The 27,561-nt window shown below is 53.3% G+C and overlaps 15 protein-coding genes across 15 annotated transcripts; 7 read left to right on the plus strand and 8 right to left on the minus strand.

Annotated features, from left to right (window-relative positions):
- Positions 1 to 134: 134 nt before the first annotated feature.
- BJX67DRAFT_389695 (putative MFS sugar transporter) lies at positions 135 to 2,189 on the minus strand (the record flags this gene model as incomplete). Its single annotated transcript, XM_071034537.1, has 2 exons — positions 135 to 1,817; positions 2,130 to 2,189. 2 exons carry the CDS (start codon positions 2,187 to 2,189, stop codon positions 135 to 137), a joined length of 1,743 nt encoding a protein of 580 aa, XP_070883788.1.
- Positions 2,190 to 2,740: 551 nt separating this feature from the next.
- Positions 2,741 to 3,678, plus strand: BJX67DRAFT_360330 (VOC family protein). Its single transcript, XM_071029760.1, has 4 exons — positions 2,741 to 2,992; positions 3,066 to 3,162; positions 3,240 to 3,346; positions 3,396 to 3,678. Exons 1-4 carry the CDS (start codon positions 2,882 to 2,884, stop codon positions 3,528 to 3,530), a joined length of 450 nt encoding a protein of 149 aa, XP_070883789.1. The 5' UTR covers positions 2,741 to 2,881; the 3' UTR covers positions 3,531 to 3,678.
- A 167-nt stretch (positions 3,679 to 3,845) lies between these two features.
- Positions 3,846 to 5,953, minus strand: BJX67DRAFT_383438 (uncharacterized protein; the record flags this gene model as incomplete). Its single annotated transcript, XM_071033457.1, has 8 exons — positions 3,846 to 4,030; positions 4,107 to 4,302; positions 4,355 to 4,864; positions 4,916 to 5,187; positions 5,243 to 5,561; positions 5,623 to 5,657; positions 5,723 to 5,864; positions 5,939 to 5,953. The coding sequence occupies 8 exons, from the start codon at positions 5,951 to 5,953 to the stop codon at positions 3,846 to 3,848; spliced, it is 1,674 nt and encodes a 557-aa protein (XP_070883790.1).
- A 1,206-nt stretch (positions 5,954 to 7,159) lies between these two features.
- On the plus strand, positions 7,160 to 8,167 carry BJX67DRAFT_383439 (HNH endonuclease signature motif containing protein; the record flags this gene model as incomplete). The annotated part of the gene is made up of 4 exons (XM_071033458.1): positions 7,160 to 7,304; positions 7,376 to 7,449; positions 7,498 to 7,561; positions 7,611 to 8,167. The coding sequence occupies 4 exons, from the start codon at positions 7,160 to 7,162 to the stop codon at positions 8,165 to 8,167; spliced, it is 840 nt and encodes a 279-aa protein (XP_070883791.1).
- Positions 8,168 to 8,495: 328 nt separating this feature from the next.
- Positions 8,496 to 10,525, plus strand: BJX67DRAFT_360338 (MCT family MFS transporter). Its single transcript, XM_071029761.1, has 4 exons — positions 8,496 to 9,187; positions 9,233 to 9,339; positions 9,386 to 9,560; positions 9,617 to 10,525. The coding sequence occupies exons 1-4, from the start codon at positions 8,956 to 8,958 to the stop codon at positions 10,450 to 10,452; spliced, it is 1,350 nt and encodes a 449-aa protein (XP_070883792.1). The 5' UTR covers positions 8,496 to 8,955; the 3' UTR covers positions 10,453 to 10,525.
- On the minus strand, positions 10,494 to 11,591 carry BJX67DRAFT_389696 (uncharacterized protein; the record flags this gene model as incomplete). Its single annotated transcript, XM_071034538.1, has 2 exons — positions 10,494 to 11,168; positions 11,243 to 11,591. 2 exons carry the CDS (start codon positions 11,589 to 11,591, stop codon positions 10,534 to 10,536), a joined length of 984 nt encoding a protein of 327 aa, XP_070883793.1. The 3' UTR covers positions 10,494 to 10,533.
- Positions 11,592 to 11,756: 165 nt separating this feature from the next.
- BJX67DRAFT_383442 (Zn(II)2Cys6 transcription factor domain-containing protein) lies at positions 11,757 to 12,872 on the plus strand (the record flags this gene model as incomplete). Its single annotated transcript, XM_071033459.1, has 1 exon — positions 11,757 to 12,872. The coding sequence occupies one exon, from the start codon at positions 11,757 to 11,759 to the stop codon at positions 12,870 to 12,872; it is 1,116 nt and encodes a 371-aa protein (XP_070883794.1).
- A 149-nt stretch (positions 12,873 to 13,021) lies between these two features.
- Positions 13,022 to 14,605, minus strand: BJX67DRAFT_360339 (lytic polysaccharide monooxygenase auxiliary activity family 9 protein). The gene is made up of 3 exons (XM_071029762.1): positions 14,071 to 14,605; positions 13,673 to 14,020; positions 13,022 to 13,617 (listed from the first exon to the last, which is right to left on the minus strand). Exons 1-3 carry the CDS (start codon positions 14,126 to 14,128, stop codon positions 13,334 to 13,336), a joined length of 690 nt encoding a protein of 229 aa, XP_070883795.1. The 5' UTR covers positions 14,129 to 14,605; the 3' UTR covers positions 13,022 to 13,333.
- Positions 14,606 to 15,311: 706 nt separating this feature from the next.
- On the minus strand, positions 15,312 to 16,887 carry BJX67DRAFT_360340 (alpha-ketoglutarate-dependent dioxygenase AlkB family protein). Its single transcript, XM_071029763.1, has one exon. The coding sequence runs from the start codon at positions 16,746 to 16,748 to the stop codon at positions 15,735 to 15,737; it is 1,014 nt and encodes a 337-aa protein (XP_070883796.1). The 5' UTR covers positions 16,749 to 16,887; the 3' UTR covers positions 15,312 to 15,734.
- A 13-nt stretch (positions 16,888 to 16,900) lies between these two features.
- BJX67DRAFT_360342 (putative glyoxalase family protein) lies at positions 16,901 to 18,295 on the minus strand. The gene is made up of 3 exons (XM_071029764.1): positions 17,585 to 18,295; positions 17,338 to 17,537; positions 16,901 to 17,284 (listed from the first exon to the last, which is right to left on the minus strand). The coding sequence occupies exons 1-3, from the start codon at positions 17,938 to 17,940 to the stop codon at positions 17,208 to 17,210; spliced, it is 633 nt and encodes a 210-aa protein (XP_070883797.1). The 5' UTR covers positions 17,941 to 18,295; the 3' UTR covers positions 16,901 to 17,207.
- A 35-nt stretch (positions 18,296 to 18,330) lies between these two features.
- On the plus strand, positions 18,331 to 20,835 carry BJX67DRAFT_199506 (uncharacterized protein). Its single transcript, XM_071025436.1, has 6 exons — positions 18,331 to 18,627; positions 18,691 to 18,765; positions 18,826 to 19,401; positions 19,455 to 19,643; positions 19,699 to 19,970; positions 20,023 to 20,835. The coding sequence occupies exons 1-6, from the start codon at positions 18,506 to 18,508 to the stop codon at positions 20,814 to 20,816; spliced, it is 2,028 nt and encodes a 675-aa protein (XP_070883798.1). The 5' UTR covers positions 18,331 to 18,505; the 3' UTR covers positions 20,817 to 20,835.
- On the minus strand, positions 20,836 to 22,018 carry BJX67DRAFT_199507 (DJ-1/PfpI family protein). Its single transcript, XM_071025437.1, has one exon. The coding sequence runs from the start codon at positions 21,563 to 21,565 to the stop codon at positions 20,855 to 20,857; it is 711 nt and encodes a 236-aa protein (XP_070883799.1). The 5' UTR covers positions 21,566 to 22,018; the 3' UTR covers positions 20,836 to 20,854.
- Positions 22,019 to 22,940: 922 nt separating this feature from the next.
- BJX67DRAFT_199509 (uncharacterized protein) lies at positions 22,941 to 24,775 on the plus strand. The gene is made up of 2 exons (XM_071025438.1): positions 22,941 to 23,449; positions 23,506 to 24,775. The coding sequence occupies exons 1-2, from the start codon at positions 23,071 to 23,073 to the stop codon at positions 24,720 to 24,722; spliced, it is 1,596 nt and encodes a 531-aa protein (XP_070883800.1). The 5' UTR covers positions 22,941 to 23,070; the 3' UTR covers positions 24,723 to 24,775.
- BJX67DRAFT_360349 (uncharacterized protein) lies at positions 24,759 to 25,843 on the plus strand. Its single transcript, XM_071029765.1, has 3 exons — positions 24,759 to 25,202; positions 25,260 to 25,341; positions 25,394 to 25,843. Exons 1-3 carry the CDS (start codon positions 24,776 to 24,778, stop codon positions 25,737 to 25,739), a joined length of 855 nt encoding a protein of 284 aa, XP_070883801.1. The 5' UTR covers positions 24,759 to 24,775; the 3' UTR covers positions 25,740 to 25,843.
- Positions 25,844 to 26,040: 197 nt separating this feature from the next.
- Positions 26,041 to 27,155, minus strand: BJX67DRAFT_383450 (uncharacterized protein; the record flags this gene model as incomplete). The annotated part of the gene is made up of 2 exons (XM_071033460.1): positions 26,041 to 26,768; positions 26,852 to 27,155. 2 exons carry the CDS (start codon positions 27,153 to 27,155, stop codon positions 26,041 to 26,043), a joined length of 1,032 nt encoding a protein of 343 aa, XP_070883802.1.
- Between the last annotated feature and the right edge of the window lie 406 nt (positions 27,156 to 27,561).

The following is a 27,561-nucleotide window of genomic DNA, read 5'->3' on the forward strand; positions in this document are numbered from 1 at the left end:
TCTCCCAAAACACCTCCAAAAGCGTGATAAAGAAAAAGCAGCGCCAGAGTGTCTTTGCTCAGGTCTAAACATCCAACATCCTCGGCAAAAAAAGATCCAACATGCTTGAATGAGCTCATCATCAGTAGGAAGAGTCAATACCCTTGGAAAGGACACTGCTCTTCCCTTCCATATCCCTCTATATCATAGTAGCCGGACCTTTCCAGGATACACTGAACCTCGCGGAACTTGGTGGGCTTTGCTTTCTTTGCGAACAAAATATCAATCTCGAGGTAGCTCAAGCCGAACGTCTCCGGAAGTCTCCAGTAACAATACACGAAGCAACAGATCGTAGTCCCTGCGAAGACGAAACCGGCTTTCCCCCTCCAGTTCCAAGCCTCGGGACTCACCATCTGAGGGGTTATCCAATTGATCAGAATTCCAGACAGATTGTAGGCCACGCGGGCCAGAACCACCGTCTTGACACGGAGTCGGGTGGATGGAATCTCTGCAACGAGAACGTAGCATATCGGGCCAATGGTGATATTATAGACGAATGTTACTAAGAGGAGTAGGCATCCAAGAGCCCATGACAGCCCTTCTGACTTTGGTGGTACACCCAAAGCACCCACGGCCACGAGAATGGCCGCTAAGGCGAAGAGCCCAACAAGGTAGAGTCTGCGGCGACCAACGCGTGCCAGCAGGAAGAAGCAGACCACATATCCTAAAATTGCCAAGCCAAATGTCCCAACAGAGAGATTGTAAGAGTTTTTCGTGTTGAGTCCGGCCTGCTCATAGAAGTATGCTGCCCACCCGACCAAGCTGGTGCCACACACTTGCTGTGTGATCCACACCACACAGGCAATCTCAGTTCGCCGTAAATCGGTGCGCCGGAAGCAGGCTAGGTACGAGATGCTGCCGGTGTCGTTGTGCGTGATATACTTCTCCACCTCATCAGTGTGTATCATCATGGAGACGATCTGATCCACGTTGACGCGGCCGCTTTTCTTTCTCGTCAGGCGCCGAAGAGACTGTCGGGCTCTGTCGGGTCGTTTGTGCCGTATCCACCACCATGGTGATTCAGGGCCTAGAAGCACGCCGATAAAAATGGGTACGCCGATTGCCCATTGCAGAGCGAACGGTATTCGATACGCCCATTGAGAGTTGTTGTGGACAAACGCCCGAACAACGCCGCTCGAAAGTATCTGGCCCAGAACCCAGCAGAGGTTAATGCCACTTAGGAGATATGCACGCAGCTTTACTGGCATCAATTCTGCCGCGTAGTTGATGGTCAAGGTTTGAAAAACACCCCATGGCAAGCCACATAAGATCTGCGCAGCCAAGAGCATTCGTATACTCGTGGCAAAGAACGAGACGAAAATGCTCAGGAAGAGGAACGTTAACGCAGCGAGAAGGGTCGCGCGATACCCAACGCGATCAGCCAAGATACCATTAAACAGTAGCCCGACAATTTCCCCCGCTTCAGCAGCGGTCGTGAGGCCAAACTGCCAGCGGGTTGGAATCTCGTAGCTCCCATCCCCTGCCGGTTCGCCATACTTTCGTTTAAATGCCGGGAGCGAGAAATAGCTGAAGATAAGTAGAGTATCAAACCCCTCCATGATCAGCGTGGATGACACGAGCACTGACCAGCCGATTGCCTTAAGATACGACCGGGCACTGCCTGGGAGGTTGATATGCTTTTCTGCCTCGGTCGCCGCTCTGGCAACGGAGCCGAGGGGGCGCAAGGCCGAAGTGGATGCAGGAAGACGCTGGAATAGGTCGTCTGAAGTTGAACTGGTTGGCGGAGTATGCAAGTCATTGTTGTCGAGTTCTTGTAACTGGGTAATGGTATCATCCCAGAGACAACTACTCCGAGCCCCGCTCGGAGTTAGGGCTAACCTAGCAGTATTTGCCGTATGTCCCGCCTTAGGTTGGGCGCTGGGCACTGGTTGTTGGACGTGCATCAACCGCAAGACGACCTATTACGGCCAGTGCGATATTCTCTGGTCACGAAATTCTGCAAACAAGGCAGGTGCTGGGAATGAGCTTGCTACCTGCTTTTTCGAGTTACGCGGCGCAGGACACGTCGGAGAATTTAGAGAAGATGTTATTTTGAAAGTCTGGGGCTGTATAGCAGTGGTGACGCTTACCCGTGCAATAATCCGTGGGTCAGGAGACGGCGTTTCCAGAAACCACAGAATGACATCCATGGATTTGTTAAGTTTGACAGGCTTGGCATTAATTTGAGTTCCTGACTGGAAAGGATTTTTTCCCTATGATTCCATGGCGCAAGACTGTGTGTATTACATGGTTTACCCTCTGTGGCTACTAAGAAATCAGAAAGCGATGCTTCACCAATCATCGAGCTTACTTGATGCAAAGTGCAAATTTATTGGAAGGATTGGCAGCACCTTGGTAAGGCATCGAAACAAACATTCTAGCAAGCCGTCATTGGGACACCAACAACAGACAGAGAGGGAAAGAGATGGGAGCACGTTGTCAGCAAAAGAATCGTCCGCCTTCTTGACAAGCCTGTGTAGGGTTGAACACTCAGCCCTTCAACATGTTGATCGGTAGACAAGAGGATAGCCAATCACTTACAGAACCTTCCATCTCAGAGGGTTCACCCCCCCGGGCCTTGATCCCCCCTTTTCTTGATTCTTTTCGTGTGGCGCAGGGTGGGGTTATCAAATTTAGGTAATCAACCCCCGCATTCAGGCGATTCAGCTCAACCTTATTTTTCCCACCTCTGACTGTCTATGATTGGGTGGGTGCTCCAAGTGTCCGAAACCAGCTTCTCGTATTTCTTTCTTGACGTGCGGCCCATAAAAGGCCCCTCGCTCTCTCCTTCTTCGATCGCCATTCCATCCATTCATCCAAGTCCGCAGACTAAAAGTTCGCAATGACCACCAAAACCTCCGAATCCGCCCAGGCCCATCAACAGTGGCAATCCCCACCTCAAGGCAGTCCCTGCTGGATAGAGATCCCAGCAAGGGACACCGAAAGGTTAAAGGTTTGTACAAGGATACGTAATTAAACCCGTTCTCCGCATATCCAGACACTAACGCAAAGAGTTACCCTGGAAGAAATTCTACGCTACCGTCTTTCCATCCTGGGAATGGAGACGAGCAAGCGAGGAAGCTTCCGAATCGGTGCACCACTACCGTTTCGCAGACCAGAAGGGTGAGCTAAGCTTCTGTGGATTTATCATTTTCACGCATTTGCAAATTATATGCATGGCTGAGGTGTTTGCGGTACAGGACTTGGTGGAGGAATTGTGAAAATGCCTGAGGCCTGTGGGGCTCCCGTGGAGCAGGCCATGGGGAGTGGTATGACGGTGTATTATATGGTTGATTCTCTGAATATAGTGAGTTGGCTGTGTGGTTATGAATACAAGAGGCTAACTATGAGAGTAGATCGAGAAGATCATTCATGATAATGGTGGTAGTACTTGTTTGGGAAAAACAGATGAGAGCTCGTTTGGTTGGTTTATGAACTTTCGTGATCCAGAGGGAAACCGGTTTGGTTGTTATCAGATCCAGGAGCAGTAGGATAGGATGATTCAACCTCGCCATTGACCCGGATGGATGTCCCGAGGAATCTGTAGAGCCGGGTCTGTTTCACAACGTTGGGATTGAAAGTAGTAAGCAGCCGAGAGCGTAGGCCAACAGTAGAATTACGCACCAACTTTGAAGAATACAGGCTGTTCCATGAAATCAAATGAATCGTCGCAATCACCGTTCATTGGCTGCGTATACTAGCTGCCTCCATATCTATCCCCGAGGTCGGGTTAGCTACTTAGCTAGAAGAAGTTCCTGTCTCTTGTCTATTGTCCACATACCTAGAGACCCCGTGCGTCCGAGTCTCTAGCATGCCGCCAACTTTTTGTCTAAATCGGCTGGAGGGATTATCCTATGGATAGCGCCCGCTAGAACTTTAGTTGTCCGTCCATGCTGGCTTCCACTATGCGACCTCACCACGGGTAGAGCAAACGGGGACCCGCTGAAGCCCAGTGCAACTATTACGATGAACGTTGCGATCGAAGTGGGCCCTAGGTTCCGTACGTTAGCATCTATCAACCTTCGACAGTATTAAGAATGTAGTTGCATATCTCGAATTAAACCTACACATAACAGCCATGATCCGGGAGATAGGCCACCGCGAGGCCAGCTCGTCGGCTTGCATGCTAAAGACAGCCGCAATGAAGGACAGAGGAGCAAAGAAGATAGTCACCAGAGTGAAGACTAGGAGGGTATTTCCCTGCCTCTGGGTCTCTTCTGCTTGCTGCAGGGTGGAGTACGCTTCCAACACGCTTGTCTGCTGCTGCTTGAGGTCGAGAAGGTCGCGTGATATCTTTTAGCGAAGAGACACTTACTGCTCTCTCCACTGTGCCGGCTTTAGCCTTGAGGAGGTTGAGTTGACGGTATCCATCTTCTACTTCCCTGGTCAAGGCTTGCTGCCGTGAGACGCGGCGACCTGTAGTCGATAAAAAATTTTCGAACATCCAACAGGCCTTAAGTTGGTCTTGAGTGTTTGATTCAAGAATATCAAGTTCATCCAGGATGCCCTTTATTTCCCTTAAACGTTCCATCTCGCGCGTAATCCCGATAAGCCCACTAATCAAGGTATGAATGCGGCTCTCTATCTCGTGTAGGGACAACTGTGCATAGTTCAGATCAAACTGCGCCCGAAGCGCCTCCAGCGATTGCCACGTGTATAGAGGATGCGCCAGCGATTTATCCAACGATTCCTTTCCTGGATACTTGGCCTGTATCGCCCTTTTCCACGCTGGCATTCGTGTGAAACTGTCTTTGCGTTGCAAGAGGATGTCCATCTTGACAGAGTCCTGCAAGATCGCGTTGAAGTCTTCTGTTTCCTTCCTCGCCTGCGGATGCACGTAAGTATCAAATCCTATGTGTAAGGAGCGCACACATACAATGAGTCTGATGGACTCGTCAAAGAAGGAGAGAAAGTCCAGAGCCGGCCGTGGCTCGGAAAACAAAAGCCCAGTGCATTCTTGGATAATAAGATCGGCAAGGTCAAACACCGAGCTGCCATGTTGCCGGTCCTTCCGGAATCCTTCGTGTACGCGGTAAAGGACATCGGATTGATCAACGGGCCCACCGTCCTCCGGGGGGACCAGCAATCGAAGCTGGCTTATTTGAGCTCGATGACAGCAGCGACGGGGAAACGCGCTGATAACAAGTTCTGGCGCAACGTCTTAGCACAGCCAATTACAGTCAAAGAATTGAGTTAGACTCACTTTCCCCGACGACCCAGAGCCACAACTGATCAACCATCAGTAGCTTGGGCCGCATGTCAGCTTGTTGTCTTATCTCGCTCGGGCCTCTTGGGCGCCTTGTCTCTGCGCCACGTCTCTCTAAGTTGGCCCGCTCGATATAACGAGAGACCACTTGGTCCCAGTTCCTTTGGAGAGATTCAACCGTGGGGAGCATATGATAATACGCTTCATCCAATGTTCGACGTGGGAGTAATGCATCTGAGGAAGGAGGAAAACGCATCCCGTCAGGTCGCTCAGCGTCCACATAGTCGGTCATGAATTCCCAGTGTATATACGGTATCTAGAGGTCGTCAGGGGCTCGAAGGCCAGAGATACGCAGAAAGGGAAAGAATGAAACCTACACACAGGACGAATCCGACATTGTTCTCTCCGTCTTCTGCTTGGTCATCAGCTCGCTCCGAGGTAAGGGGTACAGCAACATGCTCGAACTACAGTACGTACCGGCCTGGATAGAAGAGAAATACGGGCGAAGAAAGGAGCCTTTTGCCCGATAATTGTTTTCAATATACTGAAGTTCCCGCCAGTCCCTAAACCCGCGAACAGCAGCAGGGTCCATACCAGACGTAGGATACTCACTCAGCTCCTTAATACCGTCTTACGTAGAGTAAACCACTCTCCAGTGCGGAACTACAAGGATGATAAACATCGAGTTCATACCCGAACGGCAGCCATGTTGTTACATGGAAAATGGAACCGCATCATGTCATCTCTGCGCGAGTGGACAGAGTCAGAAGGATCCACCCCTGTTGACACTGAGCCACCTCCTGGGCTAAAGCGAAAATAGCCTACACGACCATCCTGTAGGAACGACATCCTGAATTCATCGTCAGTCAAGGTGGCTTGGGCCTGGTGTGGCTGGTCGGAACCGGAAGCCATGGCCGAAAATCCAGACGCAGGTGTTGCGAATTTTCTGGGGAACTTGCAGGATGAGCCGATGCATTATGTATTCTCGTGGAATAAGCAACTCTGAGCTGAATTTTCTGCCCATTGCGGCCAGTCTTCTTGGTGCAATCAACGGCGAGACATCTCGGGATTTATGCAGGATGGGTCACACAACAGGTACAGGTGGCAATGATGGCGATGCCGAACTGCAGATCGGGAGTACAGCCATGTTTTTAGATATAGTTCTGACGACAGGCTGGTCACAATGCCAAGACCAACGTGGTCAGAGGGCCACGGCGGAGGGCAGGACGCCTCTGATTGGCGGCTCACCACCAGATGTCTTTGAAATCTGGCTCTCTCGGAGGTTTCAAAAGCTTCATTTTAAATTTTAATTCGGAAAGCAGTGTTTCAAGCCTGGAGGACTTGACTGCTTCAAAGGATTTGGACCCACTATACTAACAAAATCACCAGGTTCAATGTTGCAGAAGTGAAGGTCTTCCACGACAGACTTGGCAACTCCAAACAAAATCCATGGATGGTATACAAACACAAAGAGGAGCATTGCTGGTTACAAACAAGGGAAAATCAGGCTCCAACTGGAATCAGGAAACCACCACAACCTTGCTTCGATCTCTTGCACAAAGAAAATTTTCTCAGCCGTCTTCACCGTCATCTTCCTCACTCTCCCTATCTTTCCTCTCTTCCCCATTATTATCTCTCCCCATCATCCTCTCTTCGCATCTCCCTCTCACACTCTCTCGCCGCCCCGTCACGAACAACTTGGTCAACCAGAGAGAGTTTCCTTCGTTTCAACGTTTCGGCGAGCGGCCTACACAGCCATTACCGATGGTACACTCTCCTCATCACATCGTACCCCACCAGCAAATCCATCCTCGTCTTGCGCCATGGCCGACGTCAACCCCTCTGAGGAAGTTCGCGATCCCAAGCGCCTAGAACTCATGGCAAAAATCCAGGAAGCCCTTCCAGTAATGGATGATGTTGACCAAGCCTCGTGGGCCGCATTATGGCTCGCGGACATCCCACGCCTCAAAAGACTTCGCTGACCTTGTCACTGACAACAAATGGCCATTTGTGAAATCCATCTTGTCCGCGCAGGACGCCGCGAAGAGAGTCAAAATCTGTAAGTTCATGCATGACTACGCCCACAACATCATGTCAGGTTATCTAATATATGGCTTTGTTGTCATATAGGGTCGGCCAGAACACGCCAGAAAGTCAACGACAAGCCTAAGAAGAGGAAGCGCTCAAAGTCCGCAGGAGAATTGGTAAGTATACTATCTGCTTTTTGTTGAATGGCAAGTGACAGTGTTTAGACCGCAGAGAGAGACCGCAAGCAATGCGTCTTGACCCATGCGGGTGAACCACTCGAGATTGCACGTATCCTTCCTTTCTCCGTCGGCAAGCGAACCGAAACCAAGGAGTACAGAGAGTTCTGGCGCGGCTTGTCCCTTTTTCTGGACCCAAGAGAAAATCGAAGCTTGGAAGAAAGCTGTTCTCGGCCCCCAGGGCACAGAAACTCCTCGCAATCTCATCACAATGATGTGCGATGCGCACAAGCTCTGGGGCACAGCGAGGTTCGCATTCAAGCCGGTCGATCTAAATGCACAACGAACCGAACTCCACGTCCAGTTCCACTGGCTCCCCATACACGAATGGTGCGATCGGTCCGTCTACCCGCCCCCCGAAGCCCCGACCCACCTGCGCTCCAGCGATAAAGGGTACAAGCTGTTCGACGACGGCGCGGAGAAGGTCCTGTGCTCCGGAGATACACAGGTCTTCAAGACCAGTGACCCTCTCGAACACCCCGTTCCGGCCATGGAACTCCTTGAGTTGCAGTGGAACCCGGCTCGTGTGCAGGCTCTGAGCGACGGTGCTGACGTGGATGACGACGTTCTCTGTCCCGACTTCGGCCCCTCTGGACCTGGTGTCTTCTCTGGCATTGAGGGTGAAGACGACGAGAATGATGATGATATATCTGTATGAGGCGTCAGGATTCGGTGAAAGTATTCAGCTGCTACGCGACCCCAGGAGCCAGTAAGCATCAAGCTGCCTCGTTGAGATCACGTCACCTTTGACCTGGTCGGAGGATGAAAGTGGATGACAAATCTGAGGAGAGTTGCGACCCGCTGACCCGACCCGAGCCCGACCCGCCAATCGGGGGATGCCAAGAGAGGGTTTAACCCCGGTAAATTATCCATATAGGGTTAATGGCTTGGCATAGAATTGCCTATTCTAGCTAGCGTTTTAAGTCGCGTCGGAGTCGGGGGTGGGGGTCGGGGTCAAAGCCCGACAACAACTCTCGCCTGTTTGATCAGTGATCAAAATTGGGTTCCTTCGGACTTTGGCAACCTGCTTCAAGGTGGGCAGCAAGTATCAGAAGCCCGTCTGATGAGAGAAGGAAGGATGACTCTGTATCATATTTGACCTTTTGAACGAGATCTATATGGGTAGGAGATAAAAGATTATGCCACTTCCAACGTGAGACTTGGCCAGATCTTTGCGATGTTGTCCATTTGTCGAGCTTTCGCTGCTCCTCCCCCCAAAACCCTTGTTATTCAAGAGAGAATGGCGCTTTGAAAACAGCATGGCTCATCGCTCGGATGTCCGGCAAAGTTAGCAACCCCTCATTGAAGACCCCTGTCCTGCCTGGCCTATCACAGGTACCAGGAGAGGGATGGCTGACGTGAAGGTCAGTTGGAGATTTTGAATGATTCTTAAGCTGCTTTTCTCTCCTTTCCCTTTCCCTCTGTCGTGGATCCGCGGCGACGACAATGGCAGATTCAGATTCGACTCTCCCGGTCGACAAGCACAACGATAACGCCGAGAGAGTCGATGCTAAATCCAGCAGTTCTGATCAGACAGTGTCTCCAACACACGATGCCGAGAAAGCCGCGCGTGCCGAGCCTGGTCCGCCCAGGACCGCTCCGGACGGTGGTGCGGTCGCTTGGCTGGTGGTGCTTGGTTGCTGGTGCACGTCCTTCTGCAGCTTTGGCTGGTTGAACAGTACGAATCATCAAGCGTTATTGGGGCATCGACTGATGATTATAGGTGTTGGGGTCTTCCAGGAGTACTATCAAAACGAGCTCCTGACCAGCTACTCAACAAGCGCCGTCTCATGGATTCCTTCGCTGGAGATATTCTTCATGATGGCCATGGTATACTAGGTGATTTCCACTTTGGGTGAAATGCTAATACAGCCAGGGTCCAATTGTCGGCGCACTGTATGATCGCTATGGCCCTCGATGGCTGCTTCTGACGGGTAGCGTGATGCACGTCTTTGGGATCATGATGACCAGCATATCGGACGAATACTACCAAATTCTCCTGGCGCAAGGGCTGTGCTCTGCCCTTGGCGTTTCCATGATCTTCCAACCAAGTAGGCTATCCCGCACCCCGGGGCCGGTATGTCCGCCTACTAACCATGCGGCCCAGCACTCGCTTGCGCCGCTGGATGGTTCGACCGGAGGCGCGGCGCAGCCTTCGGTGTCTTGTTCACCGGCTCCAGTATCGGAGGCATCGTTCTCCCAATCCTCGTCACGCATCTGATCCGTGATGTCGGCTTTGGCTGGGCCATGCGCACCTGTGCTTTCGTCATGTTGGGCCTATTGATTATCGCCAACCTCACCGTTCGCCCGCTCAACCCACCACAGCCCCGAAAAGTAACGCGAGCTGAGCTGATGAAACCAATGCAGGAGACCCAATTCCAGCTCCTCATGATTGGGATGTTTCTATTCACATACGGCTTCTACGCGCCCATCAACTATCTCCCCGCGCAAGCAGTCAGCGCCGGGATGTCGCCTAACCTAGTGCAATACCTCGTTCCCATCCTCAACGCAGGCTCGCTCTTTGGCCGTCTCTTTGCAGGATTCGTCGGCGACAAGATCGGCCGGTACAACGTCTTCATCAGCGTCTGCTATCTATCTGGCATATTCACCTTAGCGCTTTGGCTCCCGGACTCCAGAAACGCGGCCCTGATCGCCTTCGCTGTACTGTTCGGGTTCTTCTCCGGCGCGTACGTATCCCTTCTCACGCCGCTTATCATGCAGATATCGCCGATGGCGGAACTAGGCTTTCGAACGGGGATGATGCTCCTGGTTATGGCGATTGGAGGGCTCACGACGAACCCGATCAACGGGGCGATCGTGGATAGCCCGAGCGGGTGGGCTGGGTTGAAGATCTTCTCGGGGATTCTTGCACTCGTCGGGACGACGTTTGTACTTATTGCGCGGGTGAAGAAGACGGGGTGGAAACTTTTGGTGCGGTATTAGTATTAGGTTGATATTGCTGCTTCATGGCTAGAAGATCTAATAGAAATAGAGCTACTAGATAGAACCTTCCAAGACTTACCTCTAGTCCTTCCCTGCGATCCGCTGAAACTCACCCTCTGTGTGTTCCCATACTCTCTCAACCATCCCATGCCTTCTCAACCCAGCCAGGAATTCAAGCGCCTCTGGCGATAATGCATTCTCCCCATCCCACCCAACCGAATACACGCCACTACCCACCACACCATCCGTCCCACGAGCCAAGTCATCAGTACCCGTCAATGATGGATCCTCCGCGGCAGGATACCGCGCCACCGTCAAAAGATTAAAATGCCTCTCCCCACTCTCCTCCGGCGACATCCACTCCTCCGGGACAGGAACGTCAGTCGGCGCATCGCTCCTGCCTAACATAGCGCGAGCGAGGGGGGTATTCACTGACCCCGGGTATGAATGGATGAAAGACACGGAGGGTGCTTGTTTAGCGGCTGCTTCCAGGCTGAAGGTGATGAGTGTGGATATGTGTCCGCGGAGCTGGGAAAGCGGGATTCTGGACGCGGGGAGGTCAGACGGGTCGAGTGGGCCTTCGAAGCCGCCGCTTGCGACTGTTACTACTCGACGGGGGCTGGGGGCCTCTTGGAGGAGAGGAAGGAGCTGCGTTATGAAACGGAGGCGGGAATAGTGTAGGAGTGCGGTTAGGAGGTGCAGGTTTTCGGACGTTTCTGTTTTTTTGTTTTAATATATAGTCTTAGTATACGAATGCTTCCCTAGTTTGACAGGAAGGGTATTGACATACCACTGCGATCCAGACTGACAACCCCTTGGCTGAGGAAGAGGATATTCAGCTGGGTTTCTTTGGCTTTGATTTCTGCGCATACTTCATCCACCACTCGGATCAAGGCGACATCGGCTTGGACGAAGATGTATTCTCCTCCTGCATTGAGGGCCTGGCACTCGGCGACGAGGAGGTCTGCAGCAGCAGTTGAACGGCCGACAAAGTATGCGCGTGGGCGGCGCGTATACTTTGCAAAGGCCTTTAACGTGGCTGCTCCGATGCCGCTGGTGGCGCCGACAAAAACGGCGACAGGGCGAGGAGGGGAAGATACATGAGCGTTAGAGGTGAGGATATCTGTAGGAGACGCCATGTTTGGGAGATAGAGAGTTGTCATCCAGAATGCAACGCGTTTTATACTTCTGTCATATCGCCGAAGGAGAATTGGAGACAAAACGCCGAACGAAATCCCGAAAGGTGCGCGACTGATGTCCCACCATCCCCCCATCGGTTCTTCCTCTTCCACCTTCAACTCGCCATGGCTACCCGATCCGATGGCCTAATACAAAAGACGAGGGCTGCGTGCAATCGCTGTCATGCTCAGAAACTCCGATGCATCCGCCGGACCGGTCAGTCGCGGTGCGAGCGATGTTCAAGACTGGACGCGCCCTGTCGCTTTGCGCCCCGTGCACCGAGAAATTCACGACAGAGAGCCTCGCAGGAAACACCAAATTTTGAGCAAGGTCCGTCTGGAGTGGAGTTACCAGTTCCTGAGGCCGGCTATGTCATCGACTTTGATCCGCTGGTGACGGACGAAGCGTCGGGCTCTCTCGCCTCCACGGCGGGCCACGATGTATTGAATCAAGCGGTCACACATCAAGCTTCACAATCAATAGACGAATGGAACCCACTCTGGTGCGGGGATATAGACCTACTCCCATTGTACGATCCTGATGGTCAAAACCTGGATCTACGCGCGCTGCAAATCCCAGCCTCACAACCTTCAATCCTCTCTACCACCCAAGAGCTCGCCAATATGAGTGTCGCGCTCTACGAACTCAAAACAAAACTACCATCTCTGCCAGAGAAGCCAGCCCGTGCTGAATGTAGCGAGAGCCATGAACCCCACCGCAGCAGTCCCATGCCATTCGTCTTCGAGGAGCTCTTCCACCACACCACACACTTCACCAACCTCATCCAGGATCGTCTTTACAATGCCGTCTCTGATCTCTCGGAAGAGGAGGCAACAGTCCTTATGGTCGGATCATGTCTTTCTAGACTAGTAGAGATGTACACCGTCATCTTCTCGCTGGTACAGCGGTGTCTCCGCCACTCGCTCGGCCCGCCTCGCCCGCGGCCGGGCTGGGCTGTTATTCTTCCCGAGGTGCGGTTGGGTTCGCTGAAATTGCCGGCTGTGTGTGTTACGGCGGAGGGTCTGTTGTCGGCGGGGAGGGGGACAATGTATATTTGGATGGTGGTGGTTTTTTCGGGGGAGCTGTGGGGGGGGATAGCTGAGACGGTTAAGAGGCAGCGGCTGGCTGTTGATGGCAATCGTGGGGCGGGCACGTTGACGGGCACGGTGTGGGCTGGGATGGTGGACAGGGTCGATTTAGTGTTGCATAGTATTAAGACAACGCAGGGTATGCTGAGATGATGCAGGTGAAGCAAAGCACTTGCTTGCGAGCTCTTCGACAACATCCTCATCGATATCCGGGGGACTGGAGGTATATTTCTCAAGGCACTTGACTTTGACTTTGGATGGGTCGCTTGGGAGAGCCGTATTATTTGACAGTCATTACTCTTGCCTTCTGCTTTAAGACACACCACTGCACTATTCCACGTTCTCTACTTACAAGGCTACACATAGTATTTTGCTCCCTTGTTGAAGGGATATTGGCAGCCTTGTGCGCAGGGACGATAGTGCAATACTGAAAGGATACGCTATATACATTCAACGAATGAACCGAGTCGACTGTAGAACAGTCAACTGCTCCGAAATGCAAGGTTCTTAAGGCTTGTTCAGGGACGGCTCCTGGCACGAGACTCGGCTGCGGAGCCTACCAACATATGAATCTCATCCCCTTGCAGCTGCAAGTTCCAACAAGTTATCCTATCCTAGCCACTCCAAACTTCTGGTCCAGGGTACGTGTACGAAGTCGGAATGGGGTCGTAGAGGCTAATCAGCAAGCCTGGGTCGTCAGGCGAGTAAGCACCAGGGAACGCAACAAGCGGGCTAGGGCTTCCGCTGCCACCACCGCTAACATTGATCTGCCCACAGGAGATGTAGGACTGCGAACCGCCCTCCTCGTACGCAACATGCAGACCAATCTGCTCAACACGCACGAGGTACTCGCCATCCGGTAGCGAAGCAGGGAGCGTAAATTCCACCGTGGAAGCACCTGATTGCCTTCGTTAGTCTCGCTTCCTTGCAGTATCAGAGAGAATATCGATCACCATTGCTCGGCCAAGTTAACCCGCCGGAACCAACCTCCGGCTTGTCCTGATAGATCTTGAACCACACTTCGCCGTCGCCGTCGAACTCGGCAGCCTTCCCGGGCGCCTGGGCAAGGTACACCATGACCGGACCTGGGTGGTAGATGCTGGGAGCAGCGGTCATACCGATTGTGTCTCCCGCAGTGACGTCGAGGGTCTCCACGCTCGCGGTGGATCCGTCGACGTTGCAGCGAATGTCGATACTGGTGACATCCGTGACGGGGCCGTTGCTGAGATATCCTGTCCATTGGCGGACGTATTCCCAGTCACCAGTGGTGGTGCCGCCAGCAATTAGGGCGGGGAAGACATCTGACGTTGTTAGCTCATCATATTGAGTATCAGAAAGAAGAGAGAAGTACAATGAGCAGAAGCCGTCACGGCCAAGGACGTGGAGGCGAGGACCAGCGAGGACTTCATCCTGAAAGATCGCGAATCGCCAAGTTTCTGTGAATTCACAAGAGGAATGAAACCTTGCCTGGTCAGTCCAATGCTCTTTTATCTTCGCCTGAAACACCACCGGGACATTTCACGCGTCATATGTCCGTGACCCGATCCGATTCGAGACGGAGGCTCGGCAGACGTCCCGAGGAAATGACGCTGATCTTCCCTCCTTGGGTGCATTGCTTTGAGGGTTTATTGGCGGACTTTGACGATCCGGGGAGTGTCCGTGGCGGGGGAGGACAATTCTGCAGTGGGCAAAACGACTCGGACTCGTGTCGAGCGTCATTTCCCTCAAGTCCAGGGGTGGTACTCCGTTTCATCTTTAGGCTAAATCGGGGGGTTGAAACGCTGACAATGAATGAGGTGAAGGAATGGCGAGAAGAGGCATTGCGCATTCGATTCAAGATAGCCCTGTGGAAGCAGCAGGATTGGGAGGATGCATCCAAATTCGACAAACGGCGTCGAGCAGAGATCTGGCTGTGATCTGGCGGGCGAAGGGAGAAGAGGATGGCGCCATCCAGTTTTGTCAGGACGTGGGCATCACTCGTGAGTTAATAAGTTCATTAATTAACTGTCGACTGCACGTAAGGACGATTGAGCATAATTATATTATGATTGATTCCAATTAATCCAGCAAGGGCTATACACAACCGGCAAGACGCAAGCATGCCTGAAAATTCGACGCAGAATCACAGCTGCAAGGATGGAATCCCCGCAGGTCTGTCAAATCCCAGCTCCTCTGATCTCGCAAAGCTTGTATCCCCATGCACATTTTCAAGATGCGATCCTCGGAAACATCATGGCGCCCAAGTCCCTCTGTCACGAGCACTTCCAGCACCCTCCCTACCACCACTATTTACACTCGAAGAATATGAATCCAGATATTTATATCATATAGTTTTCCTTGTCAATTACTTCTTGATATTATTAATTAGAAAGGAAAGGCGTGAGCTAGCATCCGTAAGTCTGTATGGATATATATAGTTGTGTGGACAGAGCAATGTTCATCATTCGAAGAGGGCAAGTACGCAGATTTTACTTACCCCTCCCTCCCTCATGCTTGGTCGGTTGCGATGATAAGATAATGAATTGAACTTCGTACAACAATGCGAAAATTGTTAAAATATTAATATATTGTTCCTTCCAAACCTTGGTAATCGCCACCATCCACCTTCCGCAGCATATTTCGTGACCTCAATCGCAAGGGTAATCCCCCGCCTCACAGAAACCTCGCATGTCGGATCTCTCGCGCAGATTGCGCCTTGCTGGTCTCTTCTGTCTCCATCTACGACACACCCTAACCTTGGATGCCCCAAAACAAGCCCCCGTCGGGAACATTGTTATTCCGTTCTCCTTGACTCCGTATTTGACTTGGAGTTCCTTGAGCATGTTATACCTCCCCATCCGTACTCCTGATGTCGCGGATTGTTTCACGGTTGTGGGGAGGAGGTTGGAGCTACCCCCCACACTTGGTGTCTATCGAAGTGGGGTTCGGGTGAGTATTATCGTTCGACCAAGGGAGACGAGCAGAGACAGACGTTAAATCATTCAATGACTGCCTTTGGAGAAGCTCTATCAACAGCTAGCTGACACTCCCCTGAGTGCCTTGTGGACGCATCTTCCCCTCCTGTTCATCCCACCGGAACACGGTGCCATTCCCGACATTGTAATTGTAATAGTTATCTGTGCCACCAGGGACAACGGCCTTCCGAAAGGTAATGTTGATCCTTCCCTTGTGCGCCTCCCGCCCTTTGTGCTTGGGGATACTATGTAGCCAATTTGACTGCGTCTCTCCCCGCATGACAACCATATCGCCTGACGCAAGAGAAAACTTCATGGGCTGGTTGCTAACCTTCGCGTCCTGACTGGGCTTGTGCTTCATGAGGAAGTCCCGCTGCGCACCGAGCGAGATGGACGCAATGGACGGGTTCGGGCCTAGGAAGCGCTCATCGTCTGAATGGTAGGAGATGCTGTCGTCGCCGGTGGCGTAGTAGTTTACAAGACAAAAGTTGTACGGGGAGCCGTCTCCGATGGCGCCTTCGACAGCTTGCCGGAGCGTATCGAGGCATTCGGGAATTGGGCGCGGGGTGTACTGATACTTATTCTTGTGGATCGGTTGGTGAGATTTGCTATCGAGAAGGACTGAACCACTTTCGGCATTTTTGACAGCATCGCTTGTTGTTGATGGAATCTCGGCGAACCAAGACGTCGCGTCGACCCCGAAGACGGTAGTGAAACGCGGGGTGTTGATTTGCATCTTGTTGGCCCCCCGACGGATGGAGTATTGCACACGGTAGAAAGGGAGTTCGCGACGGAGGAATTCAAAGAGGTCACGGGCAATTGGGGAGGGGATTAGCGGATGGAAATAGACAAGATCCAGGTGCGGCTGATCGGTGATCTTCATGGGAGGGTGAGACTCGAGGTTGATATTGGCAAGGGGCCTTCCAATGGTTGATGGGAGAGTGGCGATAGGATGGGGGTAGCTCGGGTGGTGGGTGAACGAGGGCGGCTTGGGTTTCACCTCCTCCTCTGGCTTGAGCGTTTTGCTCGGCGGCGAGACTGCCTTGTAGAATGATTCTATTGTGCGTTTCGACATGTTGGATATGATCAGTTGAAGATTTGGCCTGAAGTTAGTACCTGGATACAGGGTTGATAAAGTATGGTGCGGTTTAATGATGTCATCGCGCTTAGAGCATTCCTTGGATTTGACACCCACATTGTATACACGTACAGGCTTCGAGTGCTCACCGAGAATCGCCAAATGGTTACGAAGATGGGGGAATATGAAAACTCCGGGTGGTGGTCGAGCATCCACTCGTGCTTTCTGGCGTGGGAGAGCCCAAAGGGGAAGGAGCGACTCCGACGGCGCCGATACTGTTAGGGAAGGACCGATATCTGCCCATGTGATGAATCTGACTCAATTGAAAGGGCCATCCAGAAATCCACGACAAGGCCAAGGCAACTCCAAGACGCGATCGCCTTGCGAGTCCAGCTTCGTACGATAAACAGTCCATTGCCATTAAATGTATATTGCAAGGCTTATTTTCTTTCACGCTCAGAGACTAAACTCCAACCGGTTCCCCGCGAAATCTCTCGCGAAGAATCGACTCGGATATTCCACGCCTTGCGCTCCTGCATGCTTGTCAGCTACGCGGTTCGAAGTTTGGTCGATCGATCCGCCGCACCTGAACTCTGTTCACCGGGTTTATCTGCTTGTAATGGCGCCGCATCGCCCCCTCGTACGTGGTGGTTCCATATCCGATGCTGCAGCTCAAGAAGCTTCTCTGGCGACTCCAATTTAAAACACGGATGGCGACGGGAGGATAGCGATTCGTTGACTCCGAACGCGACGTGGACTTGTTGGCCAGAATCACCGATGTTGAACCTGTTTCCTATTAGGAGAGGCGGAGAATGCAGAAACCCGCGTCTCACCAGAGAAGGGTGCCCTTTTGTAGGTACGGCACTGGCGTCGAGGTGAGGCCGAGTGTTCCTCCGTAGAAGGCCTCGGCCTGGTCGAGAGTCCCTTCAGGAACAAGAAGGTTGACATGCGCTAGCCCAGTGATCATGCTGTCTGTCACAAGGAATTCTTCGCGAAGGCCGCGAAAGAGAAGTTGATTGAGCTGGGGAACGGGGCGGGTTTGATTCACCCCGCATTTTCGGGCATGTCGCCATCGGCGTCGGAAATCCGTTCCCGCACAATAAGGCCCTCGCCGTCGCATCCATTGTTGGGACAATGGATGGTCTCCTTCACTCCCCCATCCATTTCCACCTGGAACCACGCGAACCATGATCCCAGAACCCTCTCACGTGGGCCGAATCAGGGCAGTGGCTCATCATCAAACGAGCTGGCATCACAATATTTATTTTTAAGACCAGCCTCGCCTCAGGACAAGGGATAACACCGAATCAGCCCCGGCATAAAGATCTCGGAGGGCTGATCAGCCGAGCGGCTCCTGATGGGGAAGCGATTCGGTGGCTGAGCGAGACATCGTCAAGCCAGGACCTGCACTGGCTTTGGGCCTGGGTCGATCAATTCTTCCAGGAGTCCCATCTTGACGAGTGAGATAGCCATTTTTCAAGGGATGACGTTGTGTTCAGCTTCAGCTGACTGCACTTTGGCTGTGCCCTGGCACACCTCTCCCGAACATGGTCAATGACAGCATTTGGAATCGACGCGGCGAAATTCCGGGCCAGGAACCACAGATTTGTCAGCTGAAGCGCCTGGCTGGCCTGGCTGGACGCCTGAACCGACCAGGCAAAGTCTTAGCGGTCTTGACTGTCTTGGCGGATCCGTTCGAGGCTCCTCCTTCTCCAAACACCCAACAACACGACACATCACAGGAATGACCGACCATGGAAGGAGACATCCACATGGACGGTGCGACGCGATCGAGAAAACCGACCCCTGCGTGCGAGAAGTGCCGTATTCTTAAAGTGAGATGTATTCGCGTTAAGGATGGACACCCTTGTGCGAAGTATGCACAAAACTCCCACCGATCGAGGAGGTGGACTTGAGTCCGGGCTAATAATACGAGCAGATGTGCGAGATCGAACTCGCAGTGCGTCGTCCCCGAGCCGAGACCGCGAACGCGATTGGCACACCAAGGGAAGAAGTAAGTATCCATTGAAGCCGCTGCACTCGCCCAGCGGCCTTTCTGACGGCGGAAATGTAGGCGACTGGTCGATCTCGAGTCCAAGCTCAGCAATGTCATTGATCTTCTTTCACGTTCGAGTGATTCCCTCCGCGGGAGTCGAAATCCCATCAACACAAACTCTGGACTGCCCGCAATTACTCAGTATCCATCCCCTAGCCAGGACCCAACATCTGAATGGATGAATCACGAGTATCTGACCAGCTCTAACCTCATCGGGAGCCTCGGGTCGAGCGGAAACTCGAATACTTCTGAAAGTGTTTCTGAAAGACCATGGGAGGTGCCCACCTCTGTTGATTCCCGGTGGATTACGGACTTGGGTCTCAGCTCTGTTGTCCTCGAGCATCTTCTAAATGAGTTCCGCAGTATGACCCCGTACTTCCCGTTTGTGCGACTCCCGGATACCTTGACTGCTACATTGATGGTCGAAGAACGTCCATTTCTACTGCTCGCAGCTGTCGCGAGTGCTTCCTCGAGATACCCCAGTTTGCAATACGCTCTGATCCGAGAGTTCAAGGAAACTCTTAGCACCCGGGTTGTCGTGGCTGGCGAGAAAGATCTGGACTTACTTCAAGGACTTCTGGTCCACCTTGCCTGGTATGATTTGAGGTTTCTCTCTGTGGTAACGGCGAGCAATCTAACCAAACTAGGTTCCAATTCCACTTTGTTCCCGGAAACCAGCAAACGTATCAGTACTTACAAATTGCAATTGGCATGGTTTTTGACCTTCGCCTTGATAAAACGAATGCAGATGCGCTTGGTCAGGGGATTGAGATGGGTGATAATTATAGTCGAGAAGCATGCCGTGCTTTCCTGGGCTGTTATTACTTGTCTACCGTGTAAGATATTGTCTCTTTCACTGATCCGGCCACAGGATTTGACTGACTCAAGCAGAATAGCAATGGCTACGGGAAAGCCCAACAATCTTCGCTTCTCCGAGGGCATGCTTCAGTCCGCATCCTTGTTTCAGGAGAAGCAGGAATTCGAGACAGACGAATTGATATTCCCACTGATTACACTGCAGCAGCTTACGGAGGAAGTTAATGAGACTTATCAACTAGAAAACTCTCAGGTTTCCCGAAACCGGCTCCACGCCCACGCTGCGCGGTTAAAAGCGCGGTTAGAAGAATGGTGGTCATCTATATCGGCATACTCGCGCAGCTCTGGTAAGGAAATTCCACGCTTGTGACATTCTCATTAGCTAACTTAGAATTCTAGGATTAGTGATCAATGGTTATCATGCTGCCAAGATCAGGGTCTATGAGATGGGCCTGGTATATCGCTACGGACAGAGAAAATTACCGCCCTTGAAAGTGCAAGAATATTCAAATACGTCATATACTCCCCCGATGATTATCGCCAACCTCACAAACAGCGTTCTCTCTACCATAGAATATCTGGAATTTTTCTTCGCTATCCCCACGGCGGAGTACAACTCTCTGCCGATCTCTATGTGGTATCAGGTCATCCTGGCGGTTACTGTGCTATACAGGCTTTCTACCGGACTCTCCGAGGTACCTGGATGGGACGTGGACATTGCACAAGAAACCGTGGATGTCAAACAATACCTTGGTGAACTCTCGTCTCATCTGCAGGCCATTGAGCAAGACCCCAGCAGGGAGCTACCGACGAGAAACCTTTATGTGATGATGCCTGAGATTATGGAAAGCGTGCAAACTTCCTACGAGTTGGCAAGGGAACATCCCGATGAGGTTAACGATACTCTGGGTGCGCACCCGAGTCTTTCAGACTCCCCACGTAACGAACCCCCGTCTTTTCGAGGCCGGCACCGCTGTCCGGGCCTGCGATACCTGCGACGGGACGCTAGCCACACGCCTACTTCAATGTGCTCTACTGAACAGCCCGCTCTACAAAACAATATCGCTGCAGAAGTTCAGAGGATAGAGAGTGATAAGCTCTGGAGTGACCTCGTGGCGTTGGATACATTCACAAGTACAGCTGGCGCGCCATCGTTGGACGACCAAGGAAGTGCTTTTGTCTTCTCAACTTAATTTCCGCCCGGCCGTCAAGCTTGTTTCGTGATCTTGCATCATTCAGGAAAGACGTGCGTGGAAATTTTGTTCCCTTCCACGTCGTATCTCTGCGGCAGAACTTTGAAAAGACCGTCAACGTCCCTCGGTTCGTAGTCGAGGCTCAATCCGGCTTGGATGAGCACGTCCAAGCCAAAGTTCTCTTTGATCCAGTGGGCCACCATATCCATTCCAGCCACTGCTCCACTCCCTGTCCAAATATTGCCGTCAATAATCCATTTCTTCTCTTTTGTCCACTTGACTTTTGGATATCTTTTCTTAACCCAGTTGTACTCAAGGTTATTGACTGTTGCATTCTTCCCGTCCAGAACGCCAGTGGCAGCGACGACAGACGCCCCGGTGCAGACAGTGAAGAGGAGTTTCCCTGCGGCAACATGGCGGCGAATGAGCTCTTGGAGCTTTGGAGGGAGGATAGACTGGGCAGGGCTATCCCCACCGACTAGAAGGATGTCCAGCTCTGGAGCATTGTCGGCCGTCGTTGTTGGAACCAGGGTTACAGAGCTTGTAAGTAGATGTACCGGGTCCAGGGTTTCGCCGATATGGTGGAAAACAAATTCAGGCGCCTTCGCTATAGTATCCGCGGCCACTGGCGTATAGCGATTGATTCCGTTCATGAGCTTCTTGCTGGCAGAATTCAGCAGGTCGCATGGTCCGATCACGTCGATTGCCTGGTAGTTGAAGACCAGACAGCCAACGTGGATGGGCGCCATTAATCGTATGAGAGAAGTGTCAAGGGAGGAGGTCAGTACCCTCTCTCATGAGACGTTGTCCTGCATTAAGTAGTCCCATTCCCGCCACGCCAAGGCAACGGAGCGGGCGCTGTTGGGGCTCCGTGCTCCGTGGTTCACTGAATCTCTGAACGGCGGGCAAGGGCGGAATTCGTTGCCTGTGTCCGTGATAGTTGACTGTCGACGGGGAAATGGGCTCTTTGCGCTTTTCTTGTTTCCAGACTTGACTGCTATGATTTCGGAAGCCAACCGCAGGAGGCTCAATAAGCTGAGCACGCCTGATCTGCCGGTGGCTCATGCAATCCGCTTTCACTGCTGCTCCAACATGTTCCAGAGAGTACGCTGACTCTTTCCGAGGCCCTGTGTCCTTCTAGGTCTTCTCTGGTCTCCATCTGGAGATTAACCGCCAGTATTCCGGTTACGAAATCCCAGGGTGTGCAGACCGCCTCATCCTCCCGGGGTGGGGGGGGGTTGGGCGCTTAGCAGACTACGACGACTACCGGAATTTCATTCAAAAACACACAGACCGTTTCAAATTGGTCTTTCCCGTCCTTGGGAACCACGAGTTCGACAATGGGAGGTTCGAGGCTGGACTTGAAAAGGCTCGACGACTTGAACGGGAAACTTCCCAAGAGCGGCGTTTGATCGTCCTTCATCAGCAGCGATACGATATCCCAGACTCGTCCGTCCCGATCCTAGGCTGCACACTCTGGTCATAATACCAGTTTATTTGCAGGATACAGTGCAGTGAAAGGTGAAGGCTCTTCCAGAGAATCGAAACCCGGTCCGTCGCCGACCACAACGTGAACCCAGGGGAACCGAGCGGCGTGACAGCCCGTGGAACGAGGCCTTTGCGAGTGATATCCTCCCGCAGATGCGGATGCCGGATGGGGTGGACGTGGACGCGAAGGTGTGGGTGTTTTGGTCATACATATTATACCAGGGATTTTAGGGAGGGGCGGGTGAGGGTTGTGAGTAACCAGAGAGGATATGCACTGCCGCGGAGTGATTCGAATGGTATTTCACTATTTCTCTGGGCGACCCATATCAGAGTGGTTCTCCTCGGTCTCACCACACGCGAAAATAGCTCAAACCTATCGTCACCCCGACCCTTGATCTGGACTAATTTCATCCGCTATCATCTCCATACCTCGCGTCTTGCGAGGAATCTCCGCGACGAATGGCGACGAGCCGCATTGAGGTTGAGTCTGACGTCCGTGTGTTGATACCAGCACATGTCCATCGGGGTGAGGCTCGTGTTTTCCTGCTCGCCTGCTGGGCTCAAGAAAGACGGAGCGGGGTATATTGCCCCAATACGAAGGACAAGGCCGCCGAGACTGGCCATGACTCGCATGCTTCTTCAGAGAGATCGCTGATGGGACAAGACAATGACAATGAGGCACAGCCCGCAAGGCTGGCGGACCGTGTTGTCGAGCAAGTCTTAAGTGTCCTCGACCCCGAACTCAGAGTCCAGGTGGAATACTGATATGCAGACTACACATGCAAGTTACAAGTCAGGCGTGAAAATGAACAGGTATCTCTTCTTACTCCTAGTGGGTGCATGGCTTAGTATCGCCCTTGACTTCGACATTGAGGATTTCCGCGACCCCGTCTCGCCGACATCGCACCTCGCACTCTCGCCTGACGATGACGGTCTGGGCTTACTGGAAGCACAAGCGGAGCCAGAGGCTGCCTTTGACTTTCTGTCGGACGCTAAAATGCTCGCCGATTCCGATTCCGGCGTCTTCCTCAGCAGCAACGGCGTCTTTGACGATATGGGCGTGAACATGGACATGTGGGAGGAGAGCGACGAAGAGGACGGTGACCTCCTTGCGAGACAAACTCGGAGATGCCCACCAGCGACCTGTGCGTCCCCTCCCCTCCCCATCGGCCCAGTTAGGATACCTCAACTAAAGAAGCAGACCTGTGCCCCAACGGCCGATGCTGCCGCACAGGCCTGACATGTGTCGGTAGCGTCTGCTGCCCCGGCGGGAAAACAGCACAGTGCGGCACACGCGGGTGCTATAACCCTGGCACAGGGGAGGTATGCTGCGGCGGCACAGGCCGATACTGCCCGCGCGGGTACGACTGCGTCTCCGGCGGCTGCTGTCCGCGGGGCACGAAGCCGTGCGGGAGCGGCTGCTACGATCCCAAGACGCAGGTGTGCTGTGGCGGGTCTGGGAATACGTGTCCTGCATCTGCGACGTGTGTACCCGGTGGATGCTGTCCGAAGGGGATGAAGAAGTGTGGAGATGGTTGCTATGATCCGAAAACGCAAATTTGCTGTGGCCAGTCTGGGACGACTTGTCCAGTCTCCGCAACGTGCGTGCCGGGGGGCAAGTGCTGTCCCAAAGGGATGAAGCAGTGCGGCAATACCAAGTGCTACGACCCGGCCACGCAATCGTGCTGTCCCGCCAACTCGGGGCTCTGCAGCAGACAGAGCGGCGGCGGATCCTGCGCCCTCGACACAGTCTGTCCCAAGGATATGACGTGCGTCGACGGCAACCAGTGCTGCCCAGAAGGCCACCAGCGATGCGGCAAGAAGGGGTGCTACAACCCCGAGACGGAGAAGTGCTGTAGCGATACCGGAGAGACCTGCCCGAAGGACTACGATTGCAACAAGGGGAGCGGCGACTGCTGCCCGCAGGGGATGATCAAGTGCGGCAGGGACAAGTGCTACGATCCCAAGACCTCAATCTGCTGCCAGGACGCCGTGCAGAGCAAGAACTGGGCGTGCACGCGTGGACTACAGTGCTGCGTCGCGTCCGAAGGCTGCTTCGACGCGAAGACGCAGCGATGCTGCGCGGATCCCAGCGGGCCTTGCGACATCGACGGCGCTTGCTGTGCCGGTAAATGCTGCGCGAAGGGGTACATGTGCGATAAGAACAAGAAGTGTCGAAAGCGCTCTGATCCACGTCCCAAGACCACGAAGACATGCAAGAAGCCCACGCCGGCCAGAACGCCCCCAACGCCCATGGTGACGATCCCCTTCGTGTACGACCCGCGACGCAGGCTGCACCAGTCCGCAGACCCGTCCAGCAACGAGGTCTTCGAAATTTCCAACCGCGCCGTTCTGATGAACATGTGCCAGGGCATGAAAAACCTCAACGGTGGCAAGCCACGCAGCAAGCCAAACTGACATATGCCGGACCAGGCAAGCGGAACTGCTGGAAGGTGAGGAACCGGCGCATCATGTGTCCCCAGGGCTTCTGCGCGAAGGCGGTCGACGAATTCGTCGACCAGTTCTACCCTGACGGCGTGCCCGACTGGGCGAAGGGCGCTATCGAGGCTGCCGGGGACATGGAGTGCGACGAGTTCCCCTTTGCGAATAGCCTGCAGGGCGGCGATGCCGTCAACGGCGTGGCCATGTGCATCCCGGCTGACGACAATAGTTTCCAGGGGGACACGATGAGCCCGTACTTCAGCCGGAAGGACATTGTTGCTGGCGAGGACTATATGATTGAGATTCAGGGGTGGGATTGCGATGCGCAGGAGCCCACACGCCGACGGCGAGACATCGATCATGCTGCAGTGCACCCGGTAGACGAGCTGGGCCCGATTGCATGGAGTAGCCTGGTAAAGCGAGATTCTTTCGACGAAGCTATACAGCGGTACGGAGGTAAGTCTGTCGTTTGACTGCCGACTTTGCCATTTTCCCCTGCTTACGCCGTTGTAGATGCCATGTATCACGGGTTCGACATTAGCAACCCACGTCTTAACCTCATGACAATGCCCCTGGGTGACCTGGCTGCGGGAATGTGAGTGGTCATCTTCCCAGAAATGTTCTTCTGGTCTAACAACCAACCGCAGATACCTTGTAAACCTCAACATCACAAAGGGGAACCTCAGCTACAACGTCGTAGACTACGTCGGCAACACGGTCGAGGCGACCATCCTGGCAAACGGGAGCGTGACGTTCACACTCGACGAGGACTGGGAAGCTGTTAGCCTTACCGGGAGGACGGAAGAGGAGGACGTCGAGCTATCGTACAAGGCAGAGGTCTTCCCGGCGCCTGAGGGGACTACGACGACACAGGCTGCTGTCCCCTCGACGACGGGGAGCGGGGGGGATTTGGTGAAACCGGGGGGTGCTGTTTCTGTTGCTGTTGCTTGTCTTGTTGCTTTTGGATTTAGCATGTCACTCGAACAGGTGTAATGAGTAGATTGGCGGAGAGATTTGTATACCAGCACAGTCTAGCAATGCAAAGCGCAGGATTAGGATTGCACCGGGTGTATGCAAGAGAGAATATCAGGTTAGGGTTATCCACGGCTACGCTGGATGGCGCGTCAGAAGTCGAGGTCAGGGGGCCGGTAGAATTTAGGTCGAGATCGATTGATATTAATTAGATGACTAGCTTTACCATAACGTATTGGAAACCAATATTACAAGCGTAAGTCTATGCTATGCAAAGGAATGGTATCTATAAAATCAAATCATGTGCACAGTCCACCCACTCTCACCTCCGCTCTCGCTCCCCATCATGCGACTCATTATCCTCCATCAACCGTCTCTCCTCCTCCTCCTCCTCCTCCTCCTGCTGCTGCTGCTGCTGCTCAAACGCCACCCCGGGCCCCGTCCGCGGTGGCGTAGTCGGCGGACTCGCTGCATGAACCGAGTAAAACACCGCGGACTGCGTCGGCGTCCCGCGCCGGCTATACGTCGGCACAGGCGACGGAATCGGCCCGTAGCGATGGTGTAGCTCGAGCCCTCGCAGTTTCATGGCCGTCATGGCATGGCCTTGGCCCTGCCCATGTCCGTCCTCCTCTTCGATCTTCAGCTGTCGTCGTCGCCGCTCCCACACGGCCCAGAGGATCCCGCCCATCACCAGGAGGCCGAGCGGGATTCCGACGCCCAGCGCGACCGCGATACCCGGGGAGACGCGTTCGTGGGTGTGTTCGTCGTCTTCTTCCCCTTCTTCTTCGTGGTTCTCGGTTTCGGCGTCGTCATCGTCATCGTCATCGTCTTCGTCATGGGAGTCGTGGTTTTGATTCTCGTCCGATAACCCGGCCACACCGGATATCGCCGTCCCGCGGGGGATCGTAAACGGGCTACCGAATTCGCATGAGAGGTCGCCTCCATCCTCCTCGTCTTCATTAACTGTAACAGCACCGCAGCAATACTCCGGGTCGTCGCTGTCGAACCCGACGTTCACGATCGGTATCCCGCCGCTGCGATGGTAGTCCGCTTCAACGTACATGTTAGTTCCCAGGCAAGAGGGGCGAAACCAAAAAAAAAAAAAAAAAAAAAAAAAGGTATCAAGGACGTACAGCAAGGCGCATAGCATCCCGTCCCCCAGTCGTGATCCATACAACTCCCCCTAGACAAGACTATCCCGCGCGTCCCCTGCTGGAGGCACAGCCCGTTTGACATGCAGATGTCATCTTCGTGGCAGCAGTTGACGGCGTCACCGGCGTCGCTGGAGCCGGCGTAGCAGGGGACGTGATCGCGTGCCTCGAAGCCGTCGAGGTGGTAGCATGTTGCTGTGCTGGTTGTGTTTGTATTTACATTTGTACTGGAAGAAGAGGCGGATGCGAGCGAGACCGTGAGGACGAAGACGAGCGGAAGAGCCATTGTATCGGGCGATAGCGAGGAGGCGAACCGAACAGAGTCATAGCATTATGCGATCAAATTCTGGGTATCATGGCACGGTGAGACGAGACTTCACCGTTTAAGTATCCAAGTATTTGACTCAGCTGTCAGGCGTCCCGCGGCCGGGAACCCAAATCATCCTGGCCTCCCAACCGGGATTCGGGATCGACAAACCAGCCCCAAGCTTATCAGCATGGCCGGCAAATCAGCGTCCTCCAGCGATATTAATAGTTCGTCCGGGCCCTCTCAGGGACCTCATCGCTGGCGGGGGGCTCCATGACCGTGCAGGACTGTGCAGGGCAAACGTGTGCTGTTTCTGCTGATTTGCTGCGTGCTTGTTTTGTTGTCACACTGTTGCTTAGGGCTGACTATCATAAGCGGAGTGGAC

This window comes from Aspergillus lucknowensis, assembly GCF_044049455.1.
Source record: "Aspergillus lucknowensis strain CBS 449.75 chromosome Unknown BJX67scaffold_37, whole genome shotgun sequence".
In the NCBI taxonomy this organism is placed as follows: Eukaryota; Fungi; Ascomycota; class Eurotiomycetes; order Eurotiales; family Aspergillaceae; genus Aspergillus; species Aspergillus lucknowensis.